This window comes from Monodon monoceros, unplaced genomic scaffold (assembly GCF_005190385.1).
Source record: "Monodon monoceros isolate NGI ecotype Baffin Bay Population unplaced genomic scaffold, NGI_Narwhal_1 Super_Scaffold_12, whole genome shotgun sequence".
Lineage (NCBI taxonomy): Eukaryota > Metazoa > Chordata > Mammalia > Artiodactyla > Monodontidae > Monodon > Monodon monoceros.
Window position 1 is genome coordinate 168,262,299 of NW_021703768.1, and position 24,526 is coordinate 168,286,824.

The 24,526-nt window shown below is 49.5% G+C and overlaps 1 protein-coding gene and 1 pseudogene across 8 annotated transcripts in view; both read left to right on the plus strand.

The window, feature by feature from the left end:
* Positions 1-1,303, plus strand: part of LOC114892235 — a 2,024-nt pseudogene extending 721 nt beyond the window's left edge.
* An 18,358-nt stretch (positions 1,304-19,661) lies between these two features.
* The window catches only part of CPAMD8 (C3 and PZP like alpha-2-macroglobulin domain containing 8), a 105,941-nt gene continuing 101,076 nt past the window's right edge, over positions 19,662-24,526 (plus strand). For 6 of the 8 annotated variants that reach the window (XR_003792810.1, XR_003792811.1, XM_029218526.1 and 3 more), the window contains exons 1-2: positions 19,662-19,838; positions 23,355-23,506. Coding sequence is in view for 6 of the 8 variants with exons in the window: in XM_029218526.1 (XP_029074359.1) it covers positions 19,669-19,838; positions 23,355-23,506 (322 nt within the window). In the remaining 2 variants the exon portion in view is untranslated. The remainder of the gene's footprint in view (positions 19,839-23,354; positions 23,507-24,526) is intronic. The other 2 variants (XM_029218525.1, XM_029218524.1) reach the window with 1 other exon arrangement.

The window sequence follows — 24,526 nt, forward strand, 5'->3', positions numbered from 1 at the left end:
CTGAAGACCGAGTTCCTTCAGGACTTATTGTTGACTATCAAAATCTGTTGGCTCAGTGTGAGGAGAGTTGCAAGAGATTTTTAAATCTGAGAAGCTGTTTGTCAAATTGTAACTCTGATTCTGAGCAGGAAAACATCTCCATGCCGGAAGGGTTAAAATTCTATTCAGAGATCGAACAGTTGAAACGAAAGCTAAAACTCATAGAGAATCCTTTGTTGAGATATGTGTTTGGTTATCAGAAGAATTCTAATATACAAGCAAAGGGCATCCGTCCAAATGGCCAGAGGGTCACCCATGTGATCTCCTCCACCATGACGACTGGTCTGCTGTAGTCCCTGCTCAGGGATAAGCTTTGTCCAGAGTCTTGTACGGAAGAAATAGAAATTCAGTTCCATAGTGATCCATTGTCTGCTATAAATGCCTGCTATGAGGGCGACACTGTTATTGTTTGCCCTGGCCATTACGTGGTACATGGTACATTCTCCATGGCTGACTCCATTGAGTTGGAAGGGTATGGTCTGCCAGATATTGTGATAGAAAAGGGAGGCAAAGGAGACACTTTTTTGTGGATTGTACGGGTGCGGATATTAAAATCTCAAGCATAAAATTTGTTCAGCATGATGCCGTGGAAGGAATCTTAATTATTCACCGTGGCAAGACTACATTGGAAAACTGTGTACTGCAGTGTGAAACTACAGGAGTCACAGTATGAACGTCAGCAGAATTTTTAATGAAGAACTCAGATTTATAGGGTGCCAAGGGTGCAGGTATAGAAATATATCCCGGGAGTAAGTGCACCCTGAGTGACAATCGGATCCATCACTGCAAAGAAGGGATCCTCATCAAGGACTTCTTAGATGAGCGTTATGACATTCCCCAAATATCCATGGTGAATAATGTCATACATAATAAGGAAGGTTATGGTGTTGTCTTGGTGAAACCTACAATTTTCTCTGACCTGCAAGAAAATGCCCAAGATGAAACTGAAGAAAATAAAGTTCAGACAAGTGGAGAGACGGATGTAGCTGAAAGAGTGGATCTAGAAGAGCTGATTCAATGTGCAACTGGTAAAATGGAGCTTTATGTGAGAGTGACCTTTCTGAGCAAGTTGAAAGCAATCGCGAAATTGTAAATGAACTAGTTGCTGCCTCCACACAAAGGCCACACGAAGAAGAAAAGGTTGAGTGAACTGGGGATCGCGCAAGCTGATGACAACTTAGTGTCACAGGAGATGTTTGTTTCAGTTGTGGGGAACCAGTTCAAGTGGAATGGGAAAGGGAGTTTCGGCACATTTCTGTTCTGACCACCGTGACGTAAATAGATAGCAAAAGATTGGATTTTGCACACGCTGCCCCCAAGAATCACTGCTGCTGTCATACTTTGCTTCATGTCTGTATTTTGTATCTGATAAATTCGATTGGGTTTGAGGGAAACATAGATTTATTTCTGTATGTAGGTGTTGCACATGAAACACTCTTTATAAAGAAGGTCATAAAAACATAACATAGAAAATATTTGGAGATTTCTTATCAAGAAAGTCTTGCTTTTTCAAACACATAGTTCTCATATTAAGTCTACTAGTAACTTTCTAGTATAAATACACTTTAGCACTTCAAAGAGGAGGAAGAAAGGCAGGGAATGCAAGATGAGTGCACAAAAACACAATAGGCCTCAATGTGCAGTATTATATATATATATATATATATTTTTTTTTTTTTTTGCGGTACGCGGGCCTCTCACTGTTGTGGCCTCTCCCGTTGCGGAGCACAGGCTCCGGACGCGCAGGCTCAGCGGCCATGGCTCACGGGCCCAGCCGCTCCACGGCATGTGGGATCCTCCCGGACCGGGGCACGAACCCGTGTCCCCTGCATCGGCAGGCGGACCCCCAACCACTGTGCCACCAGGGAAGCCCTATAGTTGTCTTTTTAATCCCAATTATAGTGAGTCTGATATCCATGCTTTATTTGCATAATACTTGTCTTAAAAGCTTTTATGACTGGGAGGTTATCTGCCTTATCAGGCTTATTACTGAGAATCTGAGTGGGAATGCCTTTTTATATTGAACCATGTAATCATCAAAACAGTAATAGCATAGCAAGTTTGAAACAGAAATGAAACGTGTTATTCAGAACCAGTGCATACATAGAGCATTTTCACTATTGCTGAATATGAATGATTATAAGAAAGTGCTTTTCTTTCACCATAACAGTATTCTGATCAGATTTCTTACATAGTCAAAATGATTACCTATACAACTTGCATCAGCTCTGTGTTCTTGATATCATATTGTAAAATACAGCTTTTAAAAGTCTTTATATTTTTAGGGGCTTCCCTGGTGGCGCAGTGGTTGAGGATCTGCCTGCCGATGCAGGGGACACAGGTTCGTGCCCCGGTCCGGGAAGGTCCCACATGCCGTGGAGCGGCTGGGCCCGTGAGCCATGGCCGCTGAGCCTGCGCGTCCGGAGCCTGTGCTCCATAACGGGAGAGGCCACAACAGTGAGAGGTCCGTGTACCACAAAAAAAATAAATAAATAAATAAATAAATAAAAAAGTCTTTATATTTTTAAAAAGTATATGTGACATTAAAATTCCTACTGATTAAAATTGTAATGATGAAATCAAAAACATTTATTAAAAAATTAAAAATTAAACAAAAACCCAAACAAAAAATGAAACAGCAACAAATAAAATTATGTGCACTCTAAATATCGGAAAAGTGTGTTTTTTATAAACAGATTGATTGAGGTATAGCTGACATACAATAAACTGCACATAGGTATTCAACTGGCTAAGTTTTGACACACGTACCCGCCTGTGAAACCACCACCGCAATCGAGAGAGTGGACACAACCGTCACCACCCCAAAAGTCCCTCAGGACCTAAAAGAAAACTGTTTGCTGTCTTCTACCCACAGAACTTCTGACACCAAATGTGTGGGTTTTCCACACCAAGGAATTCTGACACTAACCCCCTGGAGTTAGCGCAAACCCCACACGTGGAGCGCTCTTTACTTCTGGTCAGGTGAATTGCTCAGTCCCACAAGACTGGCCCCATTTCCAATGCCAGTCGCAAGGCTAGGCCTCCAGGGTTTCTGAAAGACCAGTTATACATCACGGGTTCCAAAGACCCCCTTCTTGGATTCAACAATTTGCTAGAATGGCTCACAGAACTCAGGAAAACACTTTACAATTACTTTTTTGTTGTTATTTTTTGTTTTTTGTTTTTTTTAAATAAAGGATACGACTCAGGAACAGCCAGATGGAGGAGATGCACGGGACAAGGTATGTGGGAAGGAGCACGGAACTTCCGTGCCCTCTCTGGACAATGTCACCCTCCCAGCACCTCCCACGTGTTCACCAACTCAGAAGCTCTCTGACCCCACCCTTTTGGGTTTCTATGGAGGCTTCACGACATACGCACAACTGATTAAGTCATTGGTTATTAGTGATTCAGTATCAACCTCCAGCCCCTCTGCTCTCCCCGGAGGTCGGGGGGTAGAACTGACAGGTCCAACCCTCTAATTGTGTGGTTCGTTCCCCGGGCAACCAGCCCTCATCCTTAGGTGCTTTCTGGAAGTCACCTTAGTACCGGAAGCTCAGGTGTGGTTGAAAGTGGCTTGTTATGAACAACAAAAGACACTCCTATTTCAGAAACTGGGGACGGAAACCAAGTATTTTAACAAAAGATGCTCCTGTTGCCCTTATCACTTAGGGGTTTTAGGAGCTCTGTGCCAGGAGCTGGGGATGAAGAACAGATATAGATTTCTTGTTACATCACAATAACAAGACAATAACAGGACACTTCCTAATCCCTCCCACCTGCCCCTACCCTTCTTTCTCAAACATCCACTTTGGGTCACTCTAGATTAGTATGCACTTTCTAGAATTTTCTATAAGTGGAACTGTACAGTAAGTACTCTTTGTCTTCTTTCAATTAGCATCATTTTGAGATCTGTCCATATCGTTGCACGTGTCAGTATTTCTTTCCTTTTCATTGCTTCATGGATTGTGTTCCATGGGATGGACATGACTCCTTTCTGTCAAGTGCTTTTTATACGCCAGGCACTGTCCCAGTAGTTGAATCTCCAAATTGAGTTTTTTAAAAAATTTTTTTAATTAATTAATGTATTTATTTTTGGCTGTGTTGGGTCTCCATTGCTGCACATGGGCTTTCTCTAGTTGTGGCGAGCGGGGGGCTACTCTTCATGATGGTGTGCGGGCTTCTCATTGTGGTGGCTTCTCTTGTTGTGGAGCATGGGCTGTAGGCGCGCGGGCTTCAGTAATTGTGGCGCACAGGCTTAGTTGCTCCGCGGCATGTGGGATCCTCCCGGACCAGTGTCCCCTGCATTGGCAGGCGGATTCTTAACCACTGTGTCACCAGGGAAGTCCCTCCAAATTGAGTTTTAATCCCCAAACTGGTCTGCAAGGAAGTGTTGTGATCTCCCCTTGACAGCCGAGGCAATTAGAAGGCTTGACTTCTTACAGGTCACACAGCTGGTAAATGCAAGAGTCAGAATTTGAACTTACATCTGGCTCCAAAATTCACTTGCTCCACTGGATGGCTGCCCTATACAGGGGTCTGTTATCAATAAACAATCTATTATAAGAATAGAAAAGAGTTTTATTTGAGCCAAACTAAGGACTAGCCCGGAAGCCATCTTCCCAACTTACTCTGAGAAGCTGCTCCAGGGCAGCAGCGTTTTCAGCACAGTTTTCTATCTTGTCAGAACAAAGAACATTAAACAAGTCAGGGTTACATTTCTTCAGTGGTTCAAAAAAAAAGAACAGATCAGCACGTACCCAGCGAGTTAGCATGACCTTGCACCTGGGAAGGGAGTCTTATCATCAAAGGAGGACCAGCATTGGCATCCCAGGAAGAGGGGCATTTAATCTTTTTTTTTTTTTTTTTTTTTTTTGCGGTACGCAGACCTCTCACTGTTGTGGCCTCTCCCGTTGCGGAGCACAGGCTCCGGACGCGCAGGCTCAGGGGGCATGGCTCACGGGCCCAGCCGCTCCGCGGCACGTGGGATCCTCCCGGAACAGGGCACGAACCCGCGTCCCCTGCATCGGCAGGCGGACTCTCAACCACAGCGCCACCAGGGAAGCCCCTTAATCTTTATTTTTAACGTGGACGCTCTTTACTTCTGGTCAATGTCCCCTTTTCTTAAATAATTAAAGCAGATGTACGATGTATGTATGATAGGCCACAAACAGGCTATTTTAGTTAGCGTAAAATTCAGGTTAACTCTTGTATAAGCCAGAATGACTTCCCTATATTTCAATAGGTGAAATTTCTTTTATCAGGTCCCTCTGAGACCCTGGCCACCCTGGGTTCCTCGGCAGCAAGATGGATTTTTTCCTTTACTTTTCTTCTCTTTTCTTTTTCTTTTATGGGGGTGAGATTCACATACCAGAAGAGTAACCATTTTAAAGGGAACAACTCAGTGGCATTTAGTATATTCAAGATGTTGCGCAACTCTCACCTCTGTCTAGTTCTAGAACATTTTTTCACCCCCCAAAGAAACCCCATCCCCATTAACAGTTACTTCCCTTGAATCCTGAAAGCAGCCAGTAGTCAAATTTCCAATATGACCTCCCCGCATCTGTCCCTGTTGCAGAGGTCAATGTGCGCCCGCCTGCCCCCCTCCCCTCACCCCCCCTCAGCTGCCCTACAGTGCACGTAGGAAAAGGTGACCAAGCTCTGTGAGTAGAGGTCCCGCACCCCCTGCCCCATGCATGACCAGAGGTAGAGAGGAAATCCCAGCTCCTGCCCTGGGGTTTCCACTTCTGAGTGGTCCCCTGTGTCTGCGTAGCCGTGCTGGCCTGAAGCCAGCTCTCCTGCTTGGCACAGGCCAGAACGGTCCCCTGTGGCCTGTCCAGGTTCATATGATGCTGAATCTCGGCATATTTTCCCCCTGAGCCAAGCAGAAGCTGTCACTCCTGCAACAGCACCACGGAGAAAAACCTTGGCATCCCAGGGACAGGGGCGGAGGCCTGAGGCAGGGAAGCCGTTCTCAGCACAGGGACCCGGAGCCAGGATGGACTTCTAGCTCCAAATTTCCAAAGCAAATTAACCAGCTCCCTCTCGGGCTTCAGGTTGCTGCCCAAGAGGCACGTAGGGCCTGCCTGTGGCCAGCAGTGCCAGACCCTCCCTGCCAGCCGCGCTCCCGCCAAAGAGCCATGCGTGGGGCTTCTTTCTCTTGAATCACAGCTTTAGTGAGATACAATTCACATCCCATACAATTCACCCATTTTAAAGGGTCCCGTTTAATGGTTTTTAGTATATCCCCAGAGCTGGGCAACTACCACCACAGTCCATTTTAGAACATTTCCATCACCCCAGAAAGAGACCCCATCCCCATGAGCACTCCCTGTCCCCTGCTGAAGCACACCCCCCGCCCCGCCAAACCACTAATCTGCCTTCTGTCCCTGGATGTTTCACATAAATGGAATCATACACTATCTGTCCATTTGTGTCTGGCTCCTTTCTTTCAGCACGATGTGTTTAGATTTCACCCATATAGTAGCATGTGTCGGTGCTTCATCCCTTTTTACGGCCGAGTAATACTCCATCGTATGAATGGACCACATTTCGTTTACCCTTTCATCCACTGATGGACATTTGGGCTGTTTCCACCTTTTGGCAGTTGTGACTAGTGCTGTGATTGTGCGTGTACCTGTTTGAGTCCCTGTTTTCAGATCTCTCAGGTATATACCTATGAGCAGAATTGCTGGATCATATGCTAACTCCATATTTATCTTATTGAGGAATTGCCAGACTGTTTTCCATAGCTACCACACGATTTTAAATTCCTACCAGCAGTGCACGAGGGTTCCAATTTCCCCACATCCTCATGGACACTTGTTAGTTTCTGTTGCTTTGATAGTAGCCATCCTGATGGGTGGGAGGTGGTATCTCCTTGTGGTTCTTGTTTTCATTTCCCTGATGACTAGGGATTTTGAGCAACTTCTCACGTGCTTATTGGCCATTTGTGTATCATCTTTGGCGAAATGTCTATTCAAGTACTTTGCCCATTTTTAAATTAGGTTGCTTGTCCTTTTTTGTTGTTGTTGTTGAGTTATAAGAGTTCTTCATATATTCTGGATATGAATCCCTTATTGGCTATATGGCCTGCAAATATTTTGTCCCATTTTGTGCACTGTCTTTTCACTTTCTTGATAGTCTTTTGATGCACAAATGTTTTACATTTCGATAGAGTCCAATTAATCTATTTTTCCTTTGTTGCATGTGCTTTTAGTGTCCTATCTAAAATGAAACAGAAGGACAGTGAATCTGCCAAGTGGGGTCCTGGGGCTGAGGGGTCTCTGGGGACTGATGGCTCAGGAGGGGGTGGGGCAGGGGCTCCTGGCTCAGGTTGGATTCTGGAATGTGACACGACTGATGGGCAGTGGACCAGGTCCAACCACCTCTTTCCCCACGTCCATTGCTGTCGAGCTGATCTTTGATGGTGGGCAGGAGAGGGTGATGGCTCCAGCACAGGCGAGAGGGAGAAAGACCAGGAGAGTGACTTTGACTTTCTTTCTTCCTTTTCTTCTTCCCTCTCTCCCCCTCCCTCTCTTTTAAAATAATTTTAAAAGAATATGCTATTCTGTAGGATTATGTAATTGTGGATATATGACCTCTTGCGTTTGTGAAAACCCATGGAATGTACAACACCCTAATGTAAACTGTGGCCTTAAGTTAATTGTAATGTATCAATATTCATTCATCGATTGTAACAAATACACCATCCCAGTGCAAAATGTTAATAATAGGGGAAACTGTTGCAAGGGGAACTCTGTACTTTACAGTTTACCTTTCTGTAAACTCAAAAAAAAAATCTATTAATTAAAAAAATAATAAATGCAATACAGTAGTGATTACATTGCAATGATTGCAAATATATGTGAAAAATGAAAGAGAAAAATTAATATTAATATATTTGATAAATGTTATTAAATTAAAAATACCTTTAATAAAGAAAAATAAAAATTTAAATGATTTTTTAAAATTTCAATAACTTAAAATAATTAAATAAAAATTTAAATCATTTTCATAATTTCTTCTGAAATAATTTCAGACTTGCAGAAACCTGGCAAGAACCATCCAAAGAACCCCCTTTCACTTGGATTCCCCAAAGGTGGAATTTTATCATGTTTGCCCCCTGCTCCTTGTTCTCTACATCTCCACTCATCATAGCGATTTTTCTTTCTGAATCATCCCAGAGCAATTGTCAGACATGCTGCCCTAACACCCTGACGCTATCCCCCAAACAAGGACACTCTCCTACAAAACCTGCTTGCCACTGCATGAATCCAACACCACCACTAGGGCGGCACCACTGGGCAGTCTCCAGCCTCCATTTGGACTCCAGCTGCCCCTTTAGCCTAGAGCATTTCTCAATCTTTCCCTGGCCTTCACGGCTCTGATGGTTTTAAATAGAGATTTAATAGAGATGGAAGAGAGATGAGTGGTTGTTTAGGCCTGGTGGGAGGATGGAGGGCTGGTGTGATAGCTAAAGAGTATGAGGTTGCTTTTTGAAGTGATGAAAATGTTCTGCAATACTTTTTAAAAAAATTTATTTAATTTTTTATTTGGCTGTGTTGGGTCTTAGTTGTGGCAGGTGGGATCTTTGTTGTGGCACGTGGGCTTCTCTCTAGTTGTGATGCATGGGCTCTAGAGCATGCCAGCTTAGTTGCCCTGCAGCACGTGGGATCTTAGTTCCCTGACCAGGGATTGAACCCATGTCTCCTGCATTGGAAGGTGGATTCTTAACCACTGGACCACCAGGGCAGCCCCCTACTTTTCTTTTTTTTTTCTTTTTTTAAAATTGAAGTATAGTTGATTTACATTGCTGTGCCAATCATTTTTTATACAATACTTTAAAAAAATTTTATTTTCTTAATTGAAGTATAGTTGATTTACAATGTTGAGCCAATCGAAAATGTTCTGTAATTGATTGTGATGATGGTCGCACATACATGTGTATATACTAAAAACACCCTTGAATTAGGCCCTTTCGTATGGTGTGTGAATTATATCTCAATAAAGCTGTCGGGAAAAAAGAATACAGACTTTTCATTCTGTAGATGACCCTCAATCTGGAGCTATCAGTATATCCTTATGCCCAGGGTCAGGCCCTACATTCCTGGCAGAACTACAGAATCAGTGATGTACTCTTCTCAGGACACCACATCAGGAGACCCCCCCTGCCATCTGATCCCTCCACTGGGTGTTATCTTGTGTGTAGTAAAGAATTGAACCTGATTCAAAGAGAGTCTGGCCTCTGCTGTTGACTCTTTGGAGGTACCTTCTAAACTTCTGGAATGTCCTGCCTAAGAAGAGTGTCTTTGTTTACCTGGAACCTTGGACCACACCAAATAGTCTAATTTATGATGGGGACCTCAGGCCATATGGTCTCAGCTTGGCCTCCAGATGGTCTGGAGACTAAAGGTCAGCCACACGGACAGTTGACCTTGGACCCCTCAATAAAAACTCTGGACACTGAGTCTTGGATGAGCCTCCCCGGTTGGCAGTACACCATGTGGGTTGTCACACATCATTGCCAGGAAAATAACTCTTTCCTGACTGCACTGTGTGGGGAGGGGGGCACTTCTGGAAACCCATGCCTGGATTTCTCCTAGACTTTTCTCTTGGCTGTTTTTAACTTATATCCTTTCACTGTCATAAACTTTATCTGTGAGTATAACAATTTTCAGTGGGTTCTGTGAACCCTTCTAGAAAATTATGGAACCTGAGGGTGGTCTTAGGACTCCTAAACTTGCAGTTGGTGTCAGAAGCGAAGGTGGTCTTGGGACTTTCCTGGTGGCACAGTGCTTAAGACTCCACACTCCCAATGCAGGGGGCCTGGGTTTGATCCCTGGTCCGGGAACTAGATCCCACATGCATGCTGCAACTAAGAGTTCGCATGCCACAGCTAAGGAGCTGGCAAGCTGCAACTAAGGAGCTCACCTGCTGCAACTAAAGAGCCCACATGCCGCAACTAAGACTGGACACAACCAAATAAATAAATAAATAAATATATATATATTAAAAAAAAGAAGTGAGGGTGGTCTTGTGTCCCCTAATTTCACGCCTTGACAACAAGGGTCTCCACCATGAGGCTCTGTTTTTCCTTTTGTCACTGGTAGGTATTTTGCGAGCAGATCCTTTGTGTCTACACCAATCACCTGTTCTTTCCACCACTTCTATCATCAACCTTAGTGTCTATTATGATCCTGCCTGAACCAGCTATCTTCCTGGTGGTTGACAAAGGGCATTTCTGTATTCCCATCACCTGTCTCAGTTTATTAGTTGATAGTCTATCCTGTTGATTCTCCTGGTGGCTGACAGCTGATAAAAATGGGCTGTGAATCATTACTTGAAAGAACCCATAGTGTGATGGCATCTTTCCAAACATGGCTTTCTTAGGGGGTGGGTATTGTGTGCAAAAACCAAGGATTTGGTTTGCAAAGTGAGAAGCTTGGGATCCTCTAAACCAGTGTGGTTCTCAACCGGGGGTGGTTTTACTGGCATCTACTGGGTCTGCTCAGCATCTCATAAAGCACAGACAACCCCCCATGGCAAAGAATGATCTGGCCCCAAATGTCAGCAGTGCCAAGGCAGAGAAACCCTGGAATAACGCTGGGGGGAAGGGCCCATCAGGCAGTGGACACAGCCTGGGCAAAGGCCAGGAGGTGGGACCAGGCCTGGTGTGTGGGAGGGAGGTTGGAGGGGCAGGAGCTGACCTTGATCTTGGCCTTGGTCCTGGTTGGGGGGGCTTCATCACATCCCTGTTAAGGCAAGGCCCACTTAAGCCTGTCCTGCTCTACGTTTGCCACCTTGCTCCTCTGTGCTTCCCCTCACGGAGCCCCAGGCTGCTCGTCTGCGAAATGGGGGAACTTACAGAGCACACTGGGTCAAGGGGGTTAAAATGCTTACGATACATAATGCGATAATGTGAGGACCTTAGGACCTTTGGAAGCAGGCAGTGAGAGGACAGAGAAATGGTCCTAGATACACTTGCCAGGGTGCCACGGGCATACACAGAACAGACAAAATCCATCCCCAGTTCGGATGGACTCTAGAACCTTCCAGGGGAGCACAGGGCAGCCCAGGGAACCGAGATGGGGAGGGGGGAAGCCTTCTCAGGCCACAAGGTTCAGTGGGACCCCGTTCTCTGCAGGAATCCTCATTGAATCCCGGCGCCCTCTTGGGTTGCAGCTCATGACTGACCCACAACCTTAGCTATCAGTTGTGGGAGCCCAGTATGAGATGCTGCTGGCAGCACAAGAGGCCCACATTCTCCAGATTCCGGATTTTGGAAGGAGACCCAGGAAGTGGAGGCATGGGAAAGGAGCCCAGAACCAGCTCTGGTTTCCTGGGTGCTGCTCCTGGGCCAGGCCCAGAGTCGAACTCTCTGCACGCACCCGTCGCCTTGTTTAGTCCTAGCGGCGTGTAGGAGGGTGGGGTTATGACTATCCCTATGTGATGGACAAGGAAAACGAAGTCCAGATTGCTTGGCACTGCCCCAGATGTGAAGCTGGGTTGGGACCCCTAAGCCTGGCTCCAAGCCCACACCCACACCCAGCCCTTCACTTGCTGTGGTCTGTACTCTGAGGCTATCAGAATGACACAGTGGGGCAAACCTAACTTAGGCCAAGGAAGTGACAAATTGGACTTATGCACAGACTTCAACTTATACAGATATTACTCCCTTCCTGGGAAGGGCCTAAGAAATCACTTAAGATTATTTGCTGAAAGGTCCCTGTGCTAGCATGAATAGGATCCCCCTAAAATTCATGTCCACCCAGAATCTCAGAATATGATCCTATTTGGAGCACAAGTCCCAATGGGTTTGGGTCTTTGCAAATGTAATCAGTTATTACAATGAGATCAGGGACTTCCCTGGTGGCACAGTGGTTAAGAATCCGCCTGCCAATGCAGGGGACACGGGTTCAAGGCCTGGTCCGGGAAGATCTCACATGCCGCAGAGCAACTAAGCCTGTGTGCCATAGCTCCTGAGCCTGCGCTCTAGAGCCCGCGAGCCACAACTGCTGAGCCCGCACGCCACAGCTACTGAAGCCCGTGCTCCTGGAGCCTATGCTCCGCAACAAAAGCCACAGCAATGAGAAGCCCACGCACCGTAATCAAGAGTGGCCCCTGCTCGCCACAACTAGAGAAAGCCCGGGTGCAGCAACAAAGACCCAACACAGCCAAAAATAAATAAATTTAATTTAAAAATAATAATAACATTAAAAAAATTAAAAAAAAATAAAAAGAGGCCATATTGGATTAGGGCGGGCCCCCAATCCAATAGGACCGGTGTCCTTATAAGAAGAGGGAAGTTTGGACACACACACACACACACACACACACACACAGACACACACACGAGGAGAGAAAGCCACGTGATGCTGGAGGCAGAGATTGTGAGATGAACTGGGGACCTGGGACCCTTTACTGCATGCGTGTGCCTGGACAAAGTTCTCCTGGAGCAAAAGAATACAAAGAAACTATAAGGGACTAAAAAATAACTGCATGCATGTGCAGTAGAGGCAATTATAAACAATAAGATACCAAAAGGCCACAGACCAACCGCCAGTTCTGACGTGCCAGGAGCAAAAGCAGGGTACTACCCATGATCCCTGCACAGAGTACCACCAAGGGAGTGGGCAGACTACCTAAACTACACCTCCTGCCCAGCCCACTGATCTGCCCGCCCCCCCTCACCCCATGTAAGGAAGCCCCTTAACCCCCAGCTCAGGGAGTGAGCAAAGGTACCTGTTTCTTGTTCCCGCTCCCTCTAAAGCCTTGCCTGAATTTCTCTTTTTTTTTTTTGCGGTACGCGGGCCTCTCACTGCTGTGGCCTCTCCCGCTGCGGACCACAGGCTCCGGACGCGCAGGCTCAGTGGCCGTGGCTCACGGGCCCAGCCGCTCCGCGACATGTGGGATCCTCCCGGACCAGGGAACGAACCCTTGTCCCCTGCCTCGGCAGGCGGACTCTCAACCACTGCGCCACCAGGGAAGCCCTTGCCTGAATTTCTCATCTGGCCTCTTATCAATTTCTATTGATTAAAGAGTCCAAGGACCCTAGTCAGTAACCATGGGAGCAATGTATCAATTAGCCAAGGTAAGCCAAAGACTTCCAGAGGCCACCGAAAGCTGGGAGAGAGGCATGGAATAGATTCGCCCTCACAGTCTGCAGAAGGAACCAACCCTGCCAAACCTTGATTTTGGATTTCAGGCTCCCAGAACCATGAGGAAAGAAATTCTGTTGTTTTAAGTCACTCAGTCTGTGGCCCTACATTACAGCAGCTACAGGACACTAACAGACCCCAGAAATGGTTGTTGCATCTGCAAACAGCATTCACTCTGCCGTGGACTGTAACCGCTGATAACAACTGGAAAGCCCTCTGCCCAAGTGCGTCTGCCCTCTACCCGGCTGCGAAATTCCTTGGACATTTTCATGGTGCAAAAGAGCAGGACACACCATGCACAGAAGCAGCATCACATGGAGCTGGCTTTAGGGAATCTGCGTGGCAGAGCTCACGTCATTGCTTTTCCCTTGACCTCTGCTGAGCCCTGGGCTGGGCACCTCCAGGTGAGGTGTGTGAAATCCACCTTCTCATTACTGATCTTTATTAATTCAACTGCAAGTGGAATTGAGCTGTTTGGGGCTTCCATGAGATGCTGGAAATACAGAGCCAGAGAGGGAGGGAGCAAAAGGAAGCAAAGACCTGCCAGTGTGGGCATTCTCAAAGCACATTGTTTGCTTGTTCAGAAATATATATGCAAACAACTATATTTGCATGTGTTTCCATATGCCATTTTTTGCTCTATTGAGATATCATTGACATGTCATCAAATTTACCTGTTTTCAGTATACAAATCAATGATTCCTCATAAATTTACAAGATTTTACAACATCATGACAATCTAGTTTTAGAATATTTCTGTCACCCCCAAAATATCCCTTGTGTCATTTTACCATTAATCTTTGTTCACAGCCAACCAACACCTCTATCTAGTTCCAGAATATTTTCATCACCCCATAAAGAAACCCCATACCCGTTAGCAGTCACTCTCCACTCTTCATCCACCTCAATCTGTTCCTGGCAACCACCAATCTGCTGTCTGTTTTGCACATTTCATCCAAACTGAATCATGCACTATGTGGTCTTTTGGGTCTAGCTTCTTTCACTGAGCATAATGGATAATGGTTTCAAGGTTCGTCACATTGTAGCCATGTCAGTGCTTCATTCCTTTCTATGGCTGAATAATATTCCATTGTATGGATGAACCACATTTTGTTTATCCATTCATGTATTGATGGGCATTTTGGTCATTTCCACCTTTTGGCTACTGTGAAGAGTGCTGCTATGACGTGTGTGTACAATTTGTTTGAACACCTATTTTCAAGTCTTCAGGTCTACACCTAGGGGTGGAATTGCTGGGTCATATACAAACTCTATGTTTAACTTTTGGAGGAATCATTCCCTTCTTTTCTGAGATTATTTTAAAGATAGTAATGAAGATTATCTCTCTGTCCTCACCCAGTTAGAAATGTCACATAGAGCATAAGACACCCTGTCAAATGTGAATCCCACATAAGAAACAAATAAAATTTATTAGTGTAAGCATGTCCCAAATATTGCATGGGCTACGCTTATGCTAAAAACTTTTGTTGTTGTTGTTTATCTGAGTCAAATTTAATTGTATTTTTCTTTGCTAACTCTGGCAAACCTACACCTAATTCATGCCTTATCTTGGGTGAAAACATTGCTATTTAGCCTCATTGCTTATTAACAATCTCTCTGTCTTTGGGTATATATCCCAGAGTGGAAACTGGTGGAGTATATGGTAATTCTGTTTAACTTTTTGAGGAACTACCAGACTTTTTCCCGCATGGCCGCATCATTTTACATTCCCGTGAGAAATACACAAGGGTTTCAATTTCTCCACATCCTCACCAACACTTGTTACTGTCTTTTTTTTAAAAAAATACTATCATTGTAATAGGTGTGAAGTAGGAGCTCATTGTGGGTTTGGTTTACATTTCCCTACTGACTAGTAACGTTGAACATCTTTTCACGTACTTGTGGACCATTTATATATCTTCTTTGGAGGAGCCTTTCTCAAAGTCCAGCCTGGGAAGGGGGATCACACTGGTTGTGTGGAAAAGCCTCTGCCCTTCACATGCTGCGGGCATAAAGGGCACGGGGTGAAAGAGATCACACAGGTGCAGGAAGATCCCCCCAGTCATCCTTCCCTCCCCTCCAGGTTCCTGCTCCCCAGGCAGCAGGAGGTGAAAGTGCTTGGGTCTTGTTGAAATCGCCTTCCTGCATCCCTCTCTCTGGCTCCTCTTCTCCCCCCAACCCCCATACCCCACCTTCCCTGATTTGTGGGAATCACACAGGGCACATACCTCCTTTATCTGTTTGTCCCTTGCCCCACGGATGGACACACAGTCTGCTTCTGTCTATTCACCACCGTTGAATGACGCAGCTGTGAAAGCTCTTGGCTGGGTCACCTTGGACGCATTCACATCCTTGCAGCAGGGTCAGGGGTCACATGCAGTTTCAGCTTCATTAATATCACTGGCCACTCCCCAAGTGACGAACTGGCTGTTTCCTCCTGAGCAGCAAACATCATTCACCACAGCCACTCCTGCACATGGCATGCCCTGTTCCCCCTCTGGCTCTGGGGTCCTGGCCATGCTGTGCTCAGCTCCCACCTCCTGCCGGTGGTGGGGCTGCTCATCTGTCATCCCCTGCCCCATCCTGACTGCCGGGTGCTCAGTGGGCCCAGGACCAGGCTGGCTCCCTGGAAGAACAAAATGCTTCTCACCATTGAACTGTCTTCCTCGTCCTCCCACCCGGAGTGCTATGCCATTCATCACTGGTGACCGAGGAGATATTTAGCAAACTCTTCCTGGGGGGTAAAAGCAGCCAGTTCTTCCCTGGCATATTCTTGAAAATGACTATGTTCTTCACACCAACCACAGGGCTCATGGAAAAAAGGAGTCAGGACACCACACTCAAAAACTGTGTCAAGGGCTTCCCTGGTGGCACAGTGGTTAAGGATCTGCCTGCCAGTGCAGGGGACACGGGTTCGAGCCCTGGTCTGGGAAAATCTCACATGCCGCGGAGGAGCTAAGCCCGTGAGCCACAACTACTGAAGCCTGTGCACCTAGGGCCCATGCTCTGCAACAAGAGAAGCCACTGCAATGAGAAGCCCATGCACCGCAACAAAGAGTAGCCCCCGCTTGCCACAACTAGAGAAAGCCCACGCCCAGCAATGAAGACCCAATGTAGCCAAAAATAAATAAATGAAATAAATAAATTTAAAAAAAACTGTGTCAGTAACACATTTTAAAAAGATAGGCATTTACTAAAAACTGATAGCACCATTATACACATGTTAAACCCTAAGAATGACACGAATACTATAGCACATGTGGCACTTGACCCTGGAAAAGCCCTGAGGTTCATGTGTGGATGTGGTGTGGGAAGATTGTAGCCTTCGTGTCTCTGAGAGGTACCAGGAGGAGGTTTGCTGAAATGAGATGCGACATGGTCATCCCAGACAGGGGAGGGCAGGGTGGCTCCTAGCAGCTCAGGGAGTGTAGATGTTGAGGGTGTGTGTGTGGGGGGAGGGGGCACGGGTTGTATATTCCCATGTGGCTCTGGTCAGTGGGGTGCTACTTCCTGCATTCACTCCGTGTTTCTTGCAGACCAAATCCTGCATAAGCAATACCACATTCCATCAAATTACGCTCAAATCCTTCCCTTATGTATCCATCATGTTGGAACAAATTTTTGTTTTCAAAACTAGTGTTAGAGCAGAATTGACTGTACTCCCCCCATGGCCAGTTTCAAGCTGCCAGCAGGAAGTCACTACATGGGAAGAGATGTGTATCATTACAGAGTCTTTTTACCATCAGATACAAAGGTCAGGGATACTCTCAAGAGCACAGAGAAGAGTATGGGGTAGTGAAATAATGAGGAGCTGATAACTTTTGCATACTTATTGTTTTTATTTTTAATATCATATACTAAATTGAAAGTTGGTGTAACAATTTCTAATAATGGCTCTGTTAACCAGGGACTCACACAAGTGCTGGAAATGTATCAAATGTGGGACTCTTCCCCAGTTCCCCACTGCAGCTCAGGGGACCAGGGAGGATGTCACATGTACTGTGACACTTCAAAGCAGGGGCCCGGCATCCAGTAGCAAATGGCGCTCCTGCCCCAGGGGAGACAGACAGGAAGTAGATTCACTGGGATAATAAGATCATGGCCTCTACCGTACTGGGCACCATGGAGCGAGTTAAATTGGGTGATGAGAGCACGGTGGTGTTCTATTTGCCTCTTATTCACCCCATTAGGGAAGGAAGGATCCCTCATGCTAAATAGTACAAGATAGTCAAACACACAATACCCAACACTGAACGGGTGGGGTAGAGTGGTGTGTTAGTTACATATATTCACAGCCCCGGGCGGGGTGGGGGGAAGACACAGCTGGCCGTGCAGGACCACATGAGGGTTGCACTTAGGAGCGGGGTGGACAGCCAGAGGCTGTGGGGAGGCAGGCTTCCTAGTAACAAGAGGGTGGGGTGCCCCTGCTTCCCTCGGGAGGACGTGATGGGCTTACTTGAATAACAAGAAAGTGAGGGAATTCCCTGGCGGTCCAGTGGTTAGGACTGGTCGGGGAATTGAGATCTTGCAAGCCGTGGGGCTCGGCCAAAACCAAAAACCAAAAAACCAAGAAAATGAAATCTGTTAGCTTAGGACTGGGTGGCGTGCAGCTGGTTTGACCGACAGGGGAACTAGCCAGGTGGGGTTCAGCCTCTCCTGCTGAGTGGGGGCAGACCTGGCAAGAGCAGGGAACTCAGGCTTTGGGGGACCTGAAATCTGAGGCTTTGTCTTACAGGTAGTCAGGCAAGAAGGGAGGGTAGAGCTAGTCCTGAAGGTAGAAGGGGGCCAGCCTTGGGATGCCAGGAGGAGGAGTAGCCCAGGCAGAGGGGCCAGCTGGCACCTCGGCTGGAGGAGGTGGTGGTGGTAGTGAGTCGGGATCCACGGAACCCTGGAGGCCTGTGTAGCCAGAGCTCAGCGGATGAGGGAGAAAACAGAGGGGCAGGAGGCTGGCCTCGCGAGACTGGAGAGTGGAGCCTGGTTTACGGAGGAGCAGGGGGAGGCGCGCAGGGGCTGGGCAGATGTGAATTATGAGGATTACGCTAGACCACCCTGCTTGGTGCCAGTGTGGCTGGGACTGGAGGCTGGCAACTCCTCCTGGTCTCTCAGCATTGCAGCTGCTCCCCAGTCCACTCCGGCCCCTGCACAGCCCCCTCCGCCATCTATGACAGCAGATCCTGTCTGTCCTGAAGTCCCCACTGCCTGCCCAGGGCTTGGTGCTCACTGGGTGGCCAGGGCTTGGCCAAAAGCCCTTGGAGAGGGTTGGTGGGAGAGGCTGCCTGGAGGACCCACGATGCCTGTAGGGCAGGGAGGGCGCAAGGGAGGTTTCTGGAAGAAGCAGGAGTTGGCCAGGCAAAGGAGGAGGGCAGAGGGGCAGAGTTTGAGCAAAGGCTGGCAGTGGGGGTCGGCACAGGGTGGCACAGGGCATCTAGGAACTAGGATGAGGTGGGAGCCACCAGGGCAGCCTCAGGGCAGCCCGGTGTTTGGACTTGGCCTGGATAAATAGAGACCCGGGAGGATTTGGGGCAGGAGGGCCATGTGGTCAGCTCTAGAGTTTTAGAAGTAAGACCCTTGTCGCTGCAGGGGTCCTCACTAGAGGGACCACCTGGGACAGTTGGGGGGTAACTAGAGGAGGGACAGGACTTGGACATGACATAAAAAGTTGGTGCCCCCTTCCAGAGGGACCTATAACAGTGAGGCCATCACTGAGTTGGGCACACTGGGAGGGGCAGGAGGGGGCACCCTGCTCTCCGAGAGGGAAAGTGAGGCCCAGAGAGGGAGGGGCCTGGCCTAGGGGATTTGTGGATGGAGGAGGTGGGGAGAGGGAAGAAGCGAGGAGCGGCAGTCAGGCGCCTGGGGGAAGCTGCGGGTCTGAAGTTTCATCCCTTGGCCAGCCTCCGTTTCCCCAAAGGGCTCAGCTCCTCCTGTGCGTGCACTGCACAGGTCGCCGGGTCCAGGCTGAGGCAGATGGGGGGTGCCTACAAGGTGCAGGGTGAAGGCGGCGCGGAGACCGAGCGGCCCCCGCGTGGGGCGGGGCGGGGCGGGGCGGGGCGGGCCTGGTCCGCGGGGTGGGGGCGGCGGGGAGGCGGCCAGGCAGGGAGCTCGGAAGGGGGCAGTCCAGGGCGGGGGCGGGTCCGGAGAGGATGCGGGGCCGGGTTGCGGGGGGCGAAGAGTGGGATGGGTCGGGTCCGACGAAGGGGAAGGGAATGGGTCAGGTCTGGGGGTGCGTCCGGGCTGAGGGCGGGGCAGGTCCCAGGAGATATTGGGGGAGAGTTGGTTTTGAGGGGGGGATGAGTCCCGGGAAGGGAGCGGGGGGAGGGGGCGGGACGAGGTCCGGAGAGTGGGCGGGGCGGGAGGCCGGGAGGGGGTGAGCGGGGCGGGTCCGGGTGGGGGCGGGCCCGGGGACAAGGCGGGTCCGGGGAGGGGGCTGGTCCCCCGCTGCCCCAGCCTAGCTGGGCGCGGAGTTGGGCGCATGGCGCCGGGCGCACTGCGCGGGGGCTGCGAACAAAGGGCCCCCTACCCGGGCGCGGCAGCCCCGTGGAGCCGGAAAATGTGGGTCGCCCTGCTCTGGCCGCTGCTCCGGCTCCTGCTGCTGCTGCTGTCGCCGCGGGACGGCGTGCGCGCTGCGCAGTCCCAGGCCCCGTGAGTAGCCCCGGGCGACGGAGGAGGCTGGCCGCCTTCTCGGGGTGGGGGTCGCGGGGTCTGGTTCAGAGACGCAGCGACCTGTCCAAGGCCACACAGCCTCCGGGCTGGACGGGACCTAGAATCTTGACCCCCTAGCCGCCACGAGTCGGACTGGGAAGAGGGTAGCCTGAGGCTTCAGAAGTGGCCCCGTGGGGGTACAAGGACTCCTCAGAGCTAAGGCGGCGAGGCCCTCCCCCCATCCCACCTCGCTCCCTTGGTGTGACCAGGGCTGTCTTCTTGGGTGGCGATTTCCAGTTGTCCGTGGCTTGAAGGTAAGAGGTGCGTGTCTTGGCTGAGAAATGGAAGGAGAGACCTGCCGTTCCGTTTTCCTTGGGAGGGCGGGGGGGGGGGCGGAGGAAGTGTTTATTTTGCTTCCACATTTTTCTTGAAGTTTGCTTACAGAGCTTCTGGTGAGTTGACACAGTGAGGAGGTGAATTAGCTAGCTGCTAAGGAGAATTTCCCATGAGTTGGCTTCACAGGGACTATTCGCAGACCTGCCAAGTTTGGGTGAGCCCTGCGGGGTTGTGGGCTGGGAGGGGGCCTGCCTGCAGCTGCTCAAGCTCAGCCGTTTAGTGCAGACCGGCCTATCTGAGCCTTGTTCAAGCAGCCCTTGTACAGGAGTTCCCAGAAAACAGGTCAGCAGTGAGACTAGGTGAGTGGAGGCACCTCCCGTGCTGCTCCTTTGGATTACAAGTTTGAAAAGTAAGACACCGTGCTGCAGTTGGAACCATGGGATTTACCTCCCCTGGGCCTTGTGAAATTGGAACCCAGCAAACTTTTGACCTGATGCTTTCAAAGCTGGCATCCCTCAGGATAGCAGTTTTCAGCCAAGGGGAGATTTTTGTCTCCCTGGGGTCATTCAGCAATGTCCGGAGGCATTTTTGGTTGTCACATCTAGGGGGAGGCCATGCGGCTGGAATCTACTGGGTGGAGGCCAGGGATGCTGCTACACATCCTGCCATGCACAGGACAGTCCCCAGCACGAAGCATGACCCTGCCCTCCATGAGAGACCCCGCCTTATAAGGACCAAATTCAGAGTCTCTGTGTTGCAGAGTTTTAAACAGTTCTCAGGAGTATTTGCCTCTGACTAAAATTGCCCTGGGATCTTACCTACTGTTGAGTCAAATGGAACTTCCGTGCTGGGAGACACACAGTGACCAACCCAGGGGTCCAGATTAGCTGACCTCTAAGCCAGAGCCATGGCTCATCAGCCCGAAGGATCCCATTTTAGGAATAGCCCCGGATACCCACTTCTATGATCCACCTGACTGTAGTGTGAGGAATGCCTGATGCCAGAAAGCCCCATGGATTTGCACACTGTTATGAGACCAATACTGTCTACACTTTACCAAATACCACCCTTCCCAGGATGGGACCTTCCAAGACCAAAGGATGAGAAGCCAGTGTCAGCCCAGATGGCAGGGGTGTATCAGGTAGACAGTGATTGGCTGGCGAGCCCTCCAACAGCTGTAATTCCTGAGTCGCAGGGAAAGTTAATTTGATTCCATCAGGTTCTCTGGGCCTGTGAGTGAAGACCCTAACTCAGATCTGGATAAGGGCTTTAGAAGTGCCCAGGGAAAGTGAACACGTGGATTGTATATTTCCCCCAGTACTCTTCCACACTCAGTAGGTGCTATGTGGGAGGCCCTGGGGGTCATCTGGGAGCTGGGCAGAAAGTTTCTGTCCTGAAGGTGGCCGTATTCCCGTGCTGCAGTAGGGCAGGACACACAGGAACCCAGGGTCATTGCCCGTGCAGGTCGGTGTTAAAGATAGTACACATCACGTACGTGGGGGTGATTGTGTGCTCCAGACAGTACAGTTACGTACCCAGGATCATTGCGTGCTCTGTGCACTGCTGAGGCCAGACGCTGCACAGGTGACCCCAGGGTCATTGCACCCTCTGGTCAGTGCTGGAGCTGGATGGTGCACATCACACATGAAGCAAAGGTCTTCCCATGCTTGAGGCAGTACATGTCTGTCCCAGTGTCACTGAATGCTGTGTTTGATGCTGGAGTGGGACAGAACATATAGGACGCAGGGTCAGTACACATTGTGGTCAGTGCTGGATCCGGACAGAACATCCATGAAACCCAGGGTCATTGCGTGCTCCGGCTGGTGCAGTTACATACCCAGGATCAATGTATGCTCTGTGCATGGCCAAGGCCTGACACTGCACAGAGGAGCCCTGTCATTGCAGGCGCTTGTCGGTGCTGGAGTCAGACAGAACATCGGACCCCAGGGTTACTGGCTCCAGCCACTGCTGGGCAGTGCACCTACGAAACTGGGGTCTTTGCACACTCTTATCAGTGCTGGAGTCATATAGTACCTGGCATGTCTCGAAGGTCCTCTTCGTGTATGGTGTGTGGTAAGGGTCTAAATTCATCTCTTTGTATGTGGACCTGGGGTTGTCCCAGAGAGGATGTTGAGAAATAAAAAAACCTCTCCTGACCTCAATGTTTGCCCAGTGTTTTCCCTCTCTCCTATTTCCTTCTGAAGCCTGTAGTTCTGCACCGTTGGAATCGTGCTGCCTTTGCTGCCAGGCTCCTGGCACTTGCCGTTGCCCTGTGAGTGGGTCATGTGGTTACGGATGAGCCTTTGTGATCTTCTACCTAAGGCTGCAAAATAACGGGGAAGCAGGAGCTCAGGTGGGGAGGACCTAGGCCTCCAGGTCCGGTGCCATAAGGGGACCCCAGGGCCCTCTCCTGCCTGGCTGTGTGATCTGGTGCACATTCCTTCTCCTTCTGCAAGGTCAGCCTTCCCGTCTGGAAAACAGGATAATAACACCTCTCTTCCAGAAATGTCTTCCCAGTCAAGCTGAGTCTTTTGAGAAAGAAAGAGCTGTTTTGACTCCATTGTTCACAGTGCTTTTCCTGTTTCAGGCCATTTAGTTTGATTTTAGGGTCTTATTCTTAAAATTAATGCTGCAGGTAGTTCCTTGCTTCTTTCCACTGGGGTTCAGAGTCTGGCTGCCTGGGTTTGTAGCCTAATCTCTCACTGACTCGGGCACATGAATTGGCTTCTCTGGGGCTTAATTTCTGACTCTGTAAATGGGAGATGTTAGCACGCCTCATGGGTGGCTTTGAGGATGAAGTGGGATCCTACCAGTAACTCAGTCTACAGGGGAGAGTATTTTAGTTTGTGGGTGTGGCATGTGCAAAGGTCCTGTGGCAGAAGGAGCTGCGAAAAAAGTCCAGAGGCCATAATGCCGAGATCGAAGGGGGTGTGGTTCCGGGTAGATCCAGAGAAGCCAGATTCTTACTTACTCGGGGTGGGGGGTACTTCAGAGGTGAACAAGCCTCAAGGAGCTCACAGGTTGGTAGGGGACACGGACACATAAAGTGACAGTGCCATTGGAGTGTGGTCAGGCATAGGTGGGAGTCCACCTAGGGTGCACCCTGATTCAGCCAGGTGACAGTGAGGCTAGGGATGAGTCAGAACCTTTGGCCTTCACTGCGGTTCTCCTCTTCTGCAGGGGCTATTTGATCGCTGCACCCTCCGTCTTCCGCTCAGGAGTGGAGGAAGTCATCAGTGTGACCATCTTTAACTCCCCGAGGGAAGTCATGGTCCAGGTTCAGCTGGTGGCCCAGGGCGAGGCAGTGGCGCAGAGCCAGGGAGCCATCCTGGGTAGGTCCCTGGGGTGCCTGACCAGGCCTTCCCCTCCCTTTGCAAAGTGGTCTTTAGGGCTCAGGCAGTATCGGCATTGCTTTGCTTCCTTCCCACTTCACCTCCAGAACCCTGGCAGGAGTAGGAGGACAGGTTGCATTCTCCTCACTTTACAGATGGAGAGAGTAAGGCCCAGCAGGGGAAGCCACCTGCCCAGTCTGGGAAATCAGAGTTCCTTGTTCCTCAGCAGCTCAGGTTCAGTGGGTGCAGATCTGGATAGATTTGGGCACCCTTTCGCGCCGTTTTGGCTAGACGTGGGAAGGGGGCCCAGAGGGAATCTTGTGACCTTTTCAGATCCTTTGTTGAGCTTCTAGCACCCCTGTGGTGTTAGACCTGGAGCTGGGCTCACAGCCAGCCTGCCACTGAGTTGAGCTCAGGCCCTCAGCCAGCCTCTCCCTGGCTCTCCTTCGTAAACTGCAGACAACAGCAGCGTTGGCCTCTTGGACAAAGTGTGGAGACCAGGCCCTGCCTTAGGGCCTGTAGTCCAGCAGGGCAGGTAACTCATTCATCATGCAGGGTGTGGTGTGGCCACAGGAGACACCGAGAGATGATGTCAGGTCTCCCAAGGCCAACAAGGCAGCCTCTGTCCCCTGGGAGAGGGAGACTTGGGTAGGCAGGGGAAGTGCAGGCAGTCCCGACTCCACTGGCCAGTCCTGAAACCCAAATCAGGTTGGCTTCAGCAACAGAGAGTTTATGGGCTCTTATAACTGGAAAAGTCCCCTGGCATCACTGGCCCAGTCTCCCAGCTCCACTTCTGGATGTGCCTGTGTCTCTCCAAAGCAGGGAGGGACTGGCAGTTACAGGACCTTTGGGCAAAGTCCCAGGATTAACTCTGATTGGCTCATGTTGGGTCATGTGCTCAATCCTGAGCCAATCCCCGTGACCAGAGGGAAGGCCTATGCTGATTGGCCTATGTGGATCATGTGCTCAACTCTGAACCAAGTCCTGTGACCAGGTGGACGGCCCATGCTGATTGGCCCA